The 13,479-nt window shown below is 34.1% G+C and overlaps 1 protein-coding gene across 1 annotated transcript in view; it reads left to right on the top strand.

The window, feature by feature from the left end:
- Window positions 1-13,479, top strand: part of LOC145248265 (PIH1 domain-containing protein 1-like) — a 42,392-nt gene that overhangs the window by 14,389 nt on the left and 14,524 nt on the right. Inside the window, exons 3-6 of the mRNA XM_080110137.1 lie at window positions 1,519-1,586; window positions 5,559-5,676; window positions 9,639-9,782; window positions 13,238-13,334. Of these exons, the coding sequence (XP_079966263.1) occupies window positions 1,519-1,586; window positions 5,559-5,676; window positions 9,639-9,782; window positions 13,238-13,334 (427 nt within the window). The remainder of the gene's footprint in view (window positions 1-1,518; window positions 1,587-5,558; window positions 5,677-9,638; window positions 9,783-13,237; window positions 13,335-13,479) is intronic.

Raw genomic sequence — 13,479 nt, 5'->3', positions numbered from 1 at the left:
ACATACCTCGTCCATCCCTGATCTTGTTTAATAAATCCTCAGGAAAAGCTGCAAAGAAGATTTGTCCCAATAAATCAACAAATCTCGCGTTGTCTTTCTAACAACTTTATTACTGACTAGTGGGGGTACCCGGCGTTGCCTGGGTGTGGAGAGGTGTGTGTGTGGGGGGGGGCAGAATTAAAATAACAGTAGGAAGTTCGGGTGGAGAGAAGTGTTAAAAAAAAAGTGATAGTAACGGGGGGAGGGGGGAATGAAATCAAAACAACAGTCGGAGCCCAGGTGGAGAGAGGTGTTAAAAAATGGTAGTAGCGGGGAGAGGAAATCAAAACAGTAGGCTGCCAGGGTAAAGAGAGGTGTTTAAAAAAAAGTGGTAGTAGGCAGGCAGGCTTGAACCTGTGACATGAAGGCAAAAAAGAAAGTGAAAGAAAATCTGATGTCTTACCAATGTTCCATGTCGCGACCGGAAGTCGAAAGCATTCAAATTAATCATAGTCAATCGAAAAGAAAAGCCAATTTTTCGATATTTGTCGTCCAAGGCATCAAGCTTCAAAATGATACCAATCTGGTCAGGATCCGTCGCCTCTGTCGAAAGTTTTTGCAAGACATACAACCACACACACACACATTTTAACTTTTTATATACATAGACTAGCCTGGATGCCCAGCATTGCTCGGAGGTGTGTGTTGAGCAAAAACAAAAACGTTGTAGTAGGTAGGCAGGCTCGAACCGCGAAGGTAGAAAAGAAAGTGGAAGTGTGTGTGTAAGGGTGTTGGTTGAGCAAAAAAAAAAATAAGGAAAATTGTGAGCGCAAAAAAAAAAAAATAGAAGTAGTAAGCAGGCTGAAACCCATAACACACCAGAGGAAAAACGAGGTGAAAAAAAACAAAAACAAATGCTCTTATCGATGCGCCTATCGTGGTTGTGATGTCACGGGTGGTCGAAATAACGTAACGAAATAACGAGCTTTGAATGACTTGCAAAAAATGTCAGTGAAAAAAGCGACCCCCTCCCTGTAGAAAAGTGCCCAGTTTAAGGTGAAGGAATTTATTTTGGCCACTTTTTCGATATTTGTCGTCCGAAGGGCCGCACTTCAAAAAGCTTTGTGAAAATCTGTCGCCTCTGTCAAAAGTTTTAGGCAGACATACCAACATACATACATTCATACAGACAGGTGAGATTTATGTTTCCCATTGGCAAGCTGTAACGCTGGTCCTAAACTAATGCATCCTAATCCCCTCTACTGGTAGCCATCAGCATCCATGAACCCTTTCTTCCTCTCTCGACTCTTGACTGCTTCTGCTCTCTCTTGCTCCCAATCTCTGACTCATCAAATCATATGTGTCTTTTCAAAGCTCTATTTTAAATGACCTCTACATAAGACAGCACCAGACTCTAGAGGTCAGCCTATTTTGAAATTCAACGATTTCGATTACAATAATATAATAATCATTCAGTCCTGGCCAAGATCGGGTCTTCCTGCCTGTCAGTTTATAAATTTGTTTTTTGTTCTTTTTCAGGTTTTTGCATTAAAGTCAAAAATGATAAAGATGAAAAAGTATTCATCAACCTTTGCCATGCAGAAACTGTAAGCAATAAAATATTTTTAATTACTCATTATTTTTTTTAATGAAATTTGAATTCTGTGTTATTCTGTATGCAAATTGAATATCTGGGGTCTAACTCTTAAATACGTGACATTTCTTTTTCTACAAAGTTCTAGTAGAGATATGATGTTATGTTAGCTTGTTTGTTTGGGGAACAATAACACTAAACATAAGACTTCCACCAAAATCCACCTATGAAATTTGGTTATAGTCAGCTAATCTACTTCTTAACCTCCAGCGTAGAGCTATCAGAAGCGGTGACAAGGCAAATCAGTCCCTTCACTTTTATTGTTCTTCATTATTTCTATTGTGAAGTGATTTATTGAAATAAAGTATAAGAAAAGGACATTATTGAAAAATATACAATAAAAATTTAAAAAATTATACAAATAAAAATAACACCATTTGCAGTTTTAATAACAAAATGAAAAATATAAAAGCTTTTATTTCATTTGAAATTTTATTAAAAATATATGTTTATGAAATTATAAAAATAATTTGTTTTTTTTTTAAATTTTAAAAATAAAATTTTTTATTTGAATTTATGTAATAAATGTTTATGAAAGTATAAAAATAAAATTATTGAAGTCAAAATAACAAAATTTCAGACATAAAAAAAATCGTATTCAAAACATAATATTCCCAAAATTGTTTAAAAAGATTTTAAAAAGTGTTTTCGATCATTCTTTAAAAAGAAAATACACAGGTGTTTCCAATAATTCTTAAAAACAATAAAACTAATTTCAATGATTCCTTATTAAAATAAGACCGAAAAAAAACTTTTTAATGATTATTAAATAAAAAAGAACGATTGAAAAAAATGCAATAAAAAAAAAAGAGTAGATGCACAGGGGAGATATAAGCAGGAGAGAAAAAAGTGAAGGAACTGATTTGCCTTGTCACCGCTTCCGGTAGCAGATACACCGGAAGTTATGTACCATATTTAAAATTCAGGTGGTCGGTCATCTTCCTCTCAATACAGACCAATCAGTCTCCTGTGCGTCATGACTAAGTTGCTGGAATCTGTGTTAAATAGAGAAGTAGTCAACCACCTCAGTAAAAATAACCTCCTCAATGACATGCAATATGGTTTCTATTCTGCTAGATCTACAGCAGATGTGCTAACAGTTATATCTCAAAGGATTAGAAAATCTCTCGATGGAGGCTTCCTTTCTAGGGTAATTGCTATTGACATATCAAAGGCCTTTGATAGGGTGTGCCATAAAGGTCTACTTCACAAAATTTCCAGTTACAATATAGCTGGAAATGTCTTTTCAATTATTAAATCATTTCTCTCTGATAGCTTCATAAGAGTAGTGGTTAATGGGCAGAAATCAGAAGCTCATAGTATTGATGTTGGAGTCCCTCAGGGGTCCATCCTGAACCCAACTCTCTTCCTGATCTACATCAATGATCTCTCAAATCACATCCCAAGATCATTCATAAACATTTATGCTGATGACACTACCATCTATGGCAACACTTCAAAGGCTGTAAATGACCAAGTTCTCTCTGATTCTTTCTCTCCTGATCTTGAGCACATGGTGTAATGAGGAAAGAGGTGGCTGGTTAATGTATCTAAAACCAAGCTTCTATCTTTTCATCATCAATGCTTTGATCCCCATTTGGCATCAATTGAAATGAATGGCTCTCGTCTTTGGGAGACTCCATGTTTTGACAAGCTTTTGGGTCTGACCTTTACTCCTAATCTGAAATGGAACACATACATCGAATCTGTTGCCAAGGCTGCTTGAAAAATGGTGGGATCATTCTATCACTCCAATACATATCTCACTGCTGATGCAATTCTCTACTTATATAAGAGCCAAGTACATTCAATGATGGAGTACTGTTGCCACATCTGGGCTGAAGCTGCTACAAGACTTATCCTGCCTTGACAGAGTTCAAAATAGACTTTGTAGCCTAGTGGGGGATGCCCTTTTCTCTTCCCTGCAACCTCTTTCTCATAGAAGAGATGTTGTGAGCCTGTCTCTGCTTTATCATTATTTTCATGGCAAGTGCTTGTCTCAGCTCCAATCTATGCCCCCCCATGGCCTGACTTTCATGAAAAACACTTGTTTAGCTGTAACCACTATCAATAATTTCTCACACTCTTTATTTGTGCCTAAACCTAAACGTAGATTCCATGAACAGAGCTTCTTTCTTAGAACTGCATGCCTGTGGAACATTGTTCCGTTTTCCTGCTATCCAACTGACTACAAATATGGTTATCATCAAGTCCAATGTGAACAAGTTCTTGATGAGCCGTCTCCTTAAGTAATTCAATTTATCAAATTTTCATTACTAACGATTACTATGATATTTTCCCATTGACTTCCATACACTCATTAACCCTTACCCTTGAGCAGCCTCTGGGCCTTGATAAGTGGTGACTCCTTCGTAAAAAAAACCCCAAATAAATATGTTAGCTGACTATGATAGAAAATGTTAATAAAATTCACAATCACTTTTGCAATTCAATCACATTTGGTGCAAATAAATTTCAGTATTACAATAGAAAAATGCATTCATGAAAAGTAATATGGTTAAGCTTAAACATGGAAAAGTAAAGGACTAGTTGTTAAAAAATTAATTTTAATCACACGGATTAGGTATATATTAATACGATAGTGTGTTATTTTCTGTGTCATGTTTACATCCTGGTTATTTAATTGTTATGTACTTCCATTTGTTGTCATAAATAATTTAACAAGAATTCTTCATAAGTTTTGGTTTTGATTATAGCTGATGGCACTTAAGTTATCTATTTTTTTTTTTATGAATAATTTTACCAAGAATTTCTCATAAGTTTTGATTTCGATTTTGATTATTGCTAATGGCACCCCAATAATCTATTTTTTAAAAATTAATTTTATCAAGAATTCTTCAAGTTTTGGTTTCGGTTTCAGCTGATGGCACCTTAGTAATCTATTTTTTTTATAAATAATTTTATCAAGAATTTTTCATAAGTTTCGGTTTCAATTATAGCAAAAGGAACTAAAGTTATATATGCATATATTCATAAGTTCGGGATTCGGTTTCGATTCAAGTTGATGAACCCAAGACATGTAGATATATTTTTTATTTTTGAAATCGCAACTTTATAATATATAATAATCGATAGAACATTAATTCTATAATAATATATATGAAATCTGCAAGAATTAAAATATATTTAAGCGTATTTTACGACCTGGCTACATCAGGCGTCCCTGCTAGCTTGGATAAATACTTTTGCAGTTTTAACAAAAGAGCTACAATAATATCAGAGTGTCTCCATTTACGCTGAACATCTATAGGATGCCAACATCAATATATTACATATGAATGAGTCGCCGTGGAATTTCCACAGGTCCGACTAGTTTTATTTATTGTATTTCCATGTTTTTCTCTGTTTATCATAATTTGTTGAGGTTTTCAGATGCTGAAAAACCTTTTGCTTTAATAGTTTTTTTCCCACAGATTTTGGAATTTCTTCCTTGTTTCTTGCTTCCCTGATTGTACGAACATGCAGAAGTAGGTACTCCTGCATTTACTGACCTGCGGTTTGCATGAAATTTCTTGGATATGCTCGACCGCTGATGGGAATAATTGGAAGTGGGTGATCGCGAAAACTGGCAGAATGTTCGTAAAAAGATTGAGGAACGCTCGGACGATCTTTTCTGGTTATTTCTACTGAGCGAGCTTGAGTCAACTTCATGGAAATTGCGGATCGGTAAATGCAGAAACTTAAATGTCGAGTTTTAATGTTACTTAATTCCTCACATGACCCGAATAATACCTTGTTTGATGTGAAAAAAAGTTAAAAAAAAAGAAATTGTCCAATCCAATCTTAGTTTCTTTATAGGGTCTGCTTGATCATGAGATCATTCTTTGAATTCTTGGCAGTAATCTATAATCTTCATCAGGAATTTTCTACTGTCATCTTAGTCGAGTTGTTCACATTATTTCAGGTACCTGAACCAAAAGAATTGTCAGAAGATGATCTACTTCAGTTACTCGCATCGGAAGAGCCAACCGGATATCGTGTTCCGATGAGTCTTGGAGAACCTCATGAAGAACTTGATAAAAGTAAGCATCAATTTCAAAATTGAAATTTATGATAATAAATTTTTTTGTTTTATTTGGATTCTTGGGATTATTCTGCTCATCTTGAATGTTATTTTCACAACATTTCGCCCGATGTAACTTCTAACCTTCTTCAGGTGTATCTTGTCATTGTCGAATGTGAGAACCTACACAAAATTTCGAATGGAACCCTTAATTTAATCCATGGAGTTAGCATGCTCTACTTCTGTCAATCATGACAGAGTAGAAGTCCTAAGTAATTCGCTATTGTATTGTGAGTTTTACCCGCACTTAGGATTTAATCTTCAACCTCCAAAACTTTACAACTGAATTTTACCAAGTACTCGACTGTAGCATGGGTTCTTGTGCAAGGATTCTATTCAAAATTCTATGAAGATTCTCGGGTTCAACAGAAAGATTCCTGAGTTCGACAAGATACACCTGAAGAATGTCAGAGTTTACATTGACTGAAAATATTGTGAAAATAACACTCAAGATGAGAACAGTAGTCTGAAGAATCCAAATGATACGAATAATCAATTATCATCTCAAAAATTCAGAACCGTAATAAATTTTTTTTCTATTTTGGACCAAGTTTTGCTGGCCTTTGAAAGGAAAAAAATTTAACATCACACACTATCTGATGTCACTTACACACTGCTTTTGAAATATTTTTAAATTGACTTATCCCAGGATAATATGTTTTTATTAAAACATTAAAAATTATTTATATTTATATGAAATAGATTGGCACTTTCTTTTTAAATGTCATTATGAATTTGAATATTAAAATTTGAAGTTTAAGAAAGCCAAAACCATATGTGCTTTTTTTTTTTCTGACTGGTACTTCCTGTACCATGAACAGATAAATCACAATCTCAGTTTTGCAACTTCTATTACAAATTTAAGTTCTTGTCCAGAATTTCTCCTATATTAAAAAAACATTTTTTTTTTATTACATTTTCACCCCAAACAAGGCATGTTACTACTTTGATGTAGGGGGCTACTATCAGGGACATAAGCTACAGGGGAATTATGTAGGGAGTTGGGCAGCAAGGTGTCGGCTTATGTTACGTACACTTAAACTTCTACATGTCAGTACATCTAGCGATCTCAACTGTGAAGGAGTGGGATTTAGCTGCTTGTCGGGGGTATTTATGTCGAGGAGGTACAAGTGCTTGCAGTTCGTCAGAGCATTCACTGCTAAAGTACTTATAGAACAGGCAGAGGGATACAACATTTCATCGATGGGACAGAGGCTGAAGCTTAGATGCTGAAGCTTAGAGGCTGAAGCTTAGCTGACAGTTCAGGACCTATCAGGTTGGCGACTCTCTTTTGAACCTTGTCTAGGAGTGAGAGACTAGTAGCAGATGCACCAGCCCAAATGTGACAACAATACTCCATACATGGGTGAATGGTGGCCTTATAGAGGTACAGGATACTTTCAGGTGTTAGTAGCTTTCTAGCACGGTAGAAAGAACCTACCTTCTTCTCAGCGGTCCTGGCAATACTCTCAATGTAATTGTTCCAACTCATGTTTCCTGTGAACGTTAGGCCAAGGAGTTTAAAAGATGTACTTTCAGATAAAGAGTCTTTGGCTATTGCTATTGGTGGTAGAGAAGGTTTCTTGTAATTATTGAAGGAAACAAGTTTAGTCTTGGCAGCATTGAATGTGACCATCCATTTTTGTCCCCATTCCACTACAAATCGGAAGTCATCCTCTAGTGTTTCTGCCATTTCTTTAGATATGTGTTCATTTGTTTTCCTGTTGTGTCTGTTATAGAGCGTGGTGGCATCAGCATATATACCCATCTCACAGACAATTTTGTCAGGGAGATCATTTATGAATATTAGGAATAATAGAGGTCCAAGGATAGACCCTTGAAGCACTGCTGCATTTATATTGTATTGTTTAGATGTACGACCGTCGAGGACAACCTGGATTTTTTTCTTATCTAAGAAGGATTTAATTATGTTAAGTATTCTTCCAGTGATACCATATGATCTGATTTTCCTGAGAAGACCTTCATGCCATACCTTGCCAAAAGCCTTAGATATATCTAGAGCTACTGCTCTACCCTCCCCTGCTTTGTCCAGTGAATGGTATATATGTTCAGAGATTACAGTTAGAATGTCTGCTGTGAAATGGACTTGCCTAAGTCCATATTGTTGGTCGGTCAGAAGTTTAGCATCTGTAAAGTGATGGACTAAAGCTTGGTTAATTATGGACTCAAATATTTTGACAAAATGTGGGAGGAGGCTAATGGGGCAATAATTTACTGGGCTAGTTCTTTCGCCAGAATTCTTAAAAACGGGTACCACAGAAGCAGTTTTCCAGCAGGCAGGAAAGCAAGATTCATTAAGGCATTTGTTGTAAAGTTTGGAGAGAACTGGGGGCTACTTCGGCGGAGCACTTTTTAATAGCACAGCCGGAATGAGATCAGATCCACATGCTTTTAAAGTGTCAAGATTTTTTATGATAGCATGCACCTGAGAAGGGGTGATTTTCAGATCTAGTGTGGCATCTGTCCACAAAGGAAAGTCAGAGAGGGGGTGGTTAGCAGGGTCCAGTGTGGAGTTTGAGGCAAACTGACTGGCATGCATGTTAGCCTTCTCGGTTGCTGAGCAAACAACCTCATGATTGTCGGATAGTAGAGGAATTGTTGATTGCCCATTATTTATTACACTGTTATAGATTTTTCAGTCACAGGTTCCTTATTTCTGTGCTTTGATGCGTTTTTTGGTGGTTCCAGTAAATTCTCTCTTAGCTGTCGCTATTTCTTTCTTACAGTTACTTCTGGCTTCTATATCCTTCTGTCTGTTTGTAACTGGACTGATTTTGGTTAAATCTGCAGTACACATGCTGCCTTTACGCTATAGCAGCTGCACAAGTAGAAGTAAACCATTGGGGAGAGTGGGGCTTGCTATAAAAAAAAAATCTGTGACAAAACGAAAATATCATATCCTAAAAATCACATGAATTGATTAACTAGTTTTATTTTATTTATTACGGACTATTATCCTCATCTTTATTATTTGTTTAGTTAGTTATTGTGACTTATTATCCTCATCTTTAAGGTGTTGTTTCACGATGTTTCGGCCAACTATTCCTCTGGCCTTCATCAGCTTGTTACTGTGATGGGATAGGAATTCCAAATCTCCTAACTGCATCCTCAGTAATTAATGCCTTCCAGCCAACTAGGAGTTAGGAGATTCGGAGTTCCTATCTCGTCGCAGTTATCACCTGACGAAGGCCAGAGGAATAGTTGGCCGAAACGTGAAACAACAACTATGAAGATGAGGATAATAAGTCACAATAACTAAATAAATAAATAAACAAATTGCTCATCGCAATAATGGATTCTAATTAAATAATATAGTTTTATTTTTATTTTTATAAAAAAAATAATTTTTTAAATGATTAATGGGAATTCATAGACATTACAAAAAAAATCTCACGAGTTTGAATTATTAAATTATCTCCCTTTTTTTAAATTGTTTTCAAAATGGTGAAGATGATGGTCACTCATTGGGTATTCATAAAATATGATTTTTTTAAATTAAAAATAAAACTAATCAATTTGTGATTTTTAGAATATGATATTTTTGTTTTGTCACAGCTATTTATATCAGGCAGATTTTTCTTTATTTTTGTTTTTTTTAATATAGGGAGAATTTTGGACAAGAACGCAAATTTATGTACTACTAAAACTGATGATGAGGCTATCTTGCTTGTCACCGTGCACACTTTACGTCTGCACATGAACGACTATGACATCACAATGTAAACCTTTGTTTTAGCACGCCCATTTTTTTTTTTTTTTTTTTTTTTTTTCATATTTTCAATTATTTATGAAAACATTTTGTAATTTCCATTTGATTTTCATAAAAAATGTTTCTTTATTTAAAGATTTTCATTTTCTTCCACAATATTCATCTTCAATTCATATTGATTATAATTCTAGCCGGGAAAGCCTGCACGGTCTACGATGTTGTTATTAATCCAAAATTCTTTAAGAAAATACAAAAAAGTGAATTGTTTCATTCTTTTATGATATCTGTATCACTTGAAGGCTTGGAAGAAAAATATGGACTGAATTTGAAACGAGGTAAGTGAAAGTTTTTTAACAAAATTTTTTTCGAATACAAGTTTTTTTTTTTTTTATTATTTGGATTCTTTGAACTACTGTTCTCGTCTTGCGTGTTATTTTCACGACGTTTCAGTCAATGTAACCCCCGACCTTCAAGTGTATCTTGGTGAAACTTGGGAATCTGCATAGAATTTTGGATGGAGCCATTTATTTAATCCATGGGGCTAGCATGCTCTTGTTCCATCAACCATAACTGGTTAGAAGTCCTAAGTAATTTGCAATTGTAATTTGAGTGTCACCTGTACTTGAGATTGAACCTGCAACCTCCAGCCTCCAGAAGAGTGTAACTTTGCAACTGAATTTTACCAACTACTTTACCCACTATGGCATGAATCCTTGAGACAATTCTAGTATGAATTGACAATTTTACAAAATGCAGGGATTGCATCATAAGTGAATGATAGTGTGTAACATACATGTTCAACTCTTATACGACTGTGAAATGAGATCAAAAATGAAAAAGATGAAATGATACGATCCTGGCTGCTGATGGAGAAAGTAAACGCTTCCATGAGAAATTACATTGCACAATGTCGTCGTCGTCCTAACTGATACTGCCATGTTACCTTCCATCGGTCATCTGAAATGCTTTGAAGTGTGATCCATATTGATGTTGATGATCCAAAACCGAGCACTTGGCTCTGAAAACATGGAGAGGATCAGATGATCTGATCCTAGTGAGCGCTACAAGCGAAATTGCAATGAACATAAAAAGTTGAAAAATATTCACAAAACGTCTAACCTTGCCATGAGACACAAAAATGAAAAAAAAAATCCTTGATTTAGTGAAATTGTAGATTAAAGTAAACTCCAAAACTTTTATGAAGTTATTCTCAAAGACTGTTGGATATTTATAGCTGAAACTTGGTGGACAATCCAGACATAGACTGGAGTTTATTGGTACCAAATATGGTTGGTTTATAACATCACCTTTTATAATTTTAAAATTTTATAAAAACTAGGGACAATTACAAATGCAAAGTATTTCAAGAACAAACAACTTGATTGCTTCACCTAACGAACATTACGATTTCTTTTACCAAAAGAAGAATTTTTGTCTACTATGTTCGACATATCAGCAAATATTTTATATTCTTTCCTCAGTGATTGTTGCAATGGCTTTATCTGGTATTGGTATTTCATGCCTGGAACCTTCTCATAGTTGGAACCTGACGGACTGAATGGATGAAAAATACTGACTATTCACAACATTGATGTAATTTATTTTATTTAAATTATTTAGATTACTATCCAGGTGTATTTGTAATTGAATAGCGATAAAACAAAAAATGTGGGACATTCTTTGTTTGAAACTTGGTGGACAAGTCAGGCATAGACTGAAGTTTATTTGTACCAGATATGGTTGGATTACAGAAAGGATTTTAAACTTTATTAATGATTTAATGAATGGTATTTTTTTGCAAGTCACTCTATGGAAATATGAATGACATAATGGAATAAGTCTTGACACAAAGTTAACAGAAAATGGTGTTAGACCAAAATAGCTTTTGGATATAATATACTTCCTGGTAATTTTGATTCTGATTAAAAGTAAAAGTTTACAATACTAAAGAAATAATCATTTTATTTTGGATTAAATTGAGTTTATTTCGAAAATATAAGATTTTTAAACAATTGTTTTTTTTTTTTTGCAAAAATAGTTACTCATTGAGCTGGGTTTTTTTTACATTAAAGTCATCATTTATCAAGGCTGGGAAGCCATTCAAGGATAAGGGTTAATGGTTTGATATTATTTCCAAAATATGAAAAATTTCTATTTTTAATAATAAAAATATTTAATCAAATTGTGAATTATAAAAATATTTCATGAAATTGAGTTTGAAAATTCATAAATGTAAGACTCTTTTCTTTAATTATAAAAATAATTAATGAAATAATTTCTTTAAAAATCATGATACTAGCATGTCACACATATATGACCAAAGCAATTTTCTTTTACTCTTTGATGCCAGTAAAATTCCTTCAATTAACTATTGAAATTACGTATGAAGCTTGATTATTAGGCACTTGTGCAGAATATGGACTATGACATTTTTTAGATAGGATTTTCAAGTTAAATTCAATTTTTATATCTTTTGAAAGTACAGAATAGTTTTAAAATATCCTCTCTCCCCATGTTAAGAGTGAGTTTTTAAATGACCTTATTATTTCAGCACAGTCCGTATTCTGCATGAATACTGATTATTATATTTATGAATCAAAATCAGTTTCATTAAATATTTTCATAATTAAAAGAAAAACATTTTTAAGAAATATCAAAAAATTTATTTAAAATAACGATTTTTTCTGAAATAAAAAATCGATTCGTATACTTATTTTTAGTAAAAGAACTTTATTTTTTAATCAATGTATATTATACCTGGAATCTATTTTGTATACTTATTTTTTAATCAATGTTTTTTATCCCCTGATTTATCGGAGAGGGACCTATGTTTTCAGTGGTGTCCTTGCGTCCGTTAGTCCGGACGATTGCCAGATAAATGTCCATTAGTTTTTCTTGAAATTTTGCCACAAATTGTATTTCATTGAATAGATGTGCACAGTAAAAAAATTTTTTTTGCAAAAATTCCTGTTGCGTCCCCAGGGGTGCGACAGAGGTAAAAAATGACACTTTTTGCTCCATATCGTTTGATCCATCCATTAGATTTTCCTGAAACTTAGCCAAAATGTGGAGGCCATTTTTCTTGATATAAATTCAGTATGGGTGACCCTGGCAAAATTCTGGTTCGCATCCCTCTGGAACTTTTAGGGTTAAAAAAATATGCCTTTTTGGAGCTCTTTTTTCATATTACTCAAAAACTTGATATGTATGTCTATATAGTGGTTTTCCATGGTGCTGAATTCAAATATATATGTCTTAAGGCATGAAACTGCGCCGTTTGTCCATTTTCACTGGCATTCCCAGGAGCTCAAAAGGGGTCACAAATGCCCCCAAATTGCAAAAAATGACACTTTTTACCCCATAACTTTTGCCCCATCTATTAGATTTTTCTGAAACTTGGTGAAAATGTGAAGGCAACGTTGGTCCTTCACACTTCTCACGATCATCGTTTCTTCACTATTTTTTTGTGGTGTCATCTCGCAGCACCAGAGGGGAACCATGCACATGTGGCTTGTTATACCTAGAACTTATTTTTAGTAAAATAACTTATTTTTTAATCAATGTATATTATACCTTGAATCTATTTTGGCCTAACACAGTTTTCTGCTGACTTTGAGTTGAAACTTATTCCTTTATGTCATTTAAATATCATTTTCATAAATTCAAGCAATAATATATGAAAAAAAACTTGAAATTTTCATTATTTTCCCTGCTAAAACCTTTGTTAATGAAAATTTATTTGTTTTCTGCTGAAATTTTTGTTAAAGTAAAGTTATTTGTTTTCTGCTAGAATCATGGTTAATCTTAAAGAATAAAAAGTTTATGGGAACTCTCTCAGCACAGAATATCCGGAATAAACCTCGACCTATTATTAGTGAAATACCTCCGTGAGTATGAATAATTTTTTTTTATAATATATTTTTTCCTCATTTGGTTAGTGTTCCTATTTACTTCCTTACCGATGAGAGCAGAGTCAGACACAAGGTCGTTTTATAAAGAGTGGAAAAATCCAGCCCTCCTATCCAAAAGGAC

The sequence above is a fragment of the Euprymna scolopes genome, chromosome 26 (genome assembly GCF_053919585.1).
Source record: "Euprymna scolopes isolate OS-2025 chromosome 26, ASM5391958v1, whole genome shotgun sequence".
NCBI classification, from domain to species: domain Eukaryota; kingdom Metazoa; phylum Mollusca; class Cephalopoda; order Sepiida; family Sepiolidae; genus Euprymna; species Euprymna scolopes.
Note: the sequence above shows the minus strand (reverse complement) of the source record. Positions and strands in the feature narration are given on the sequence as shown.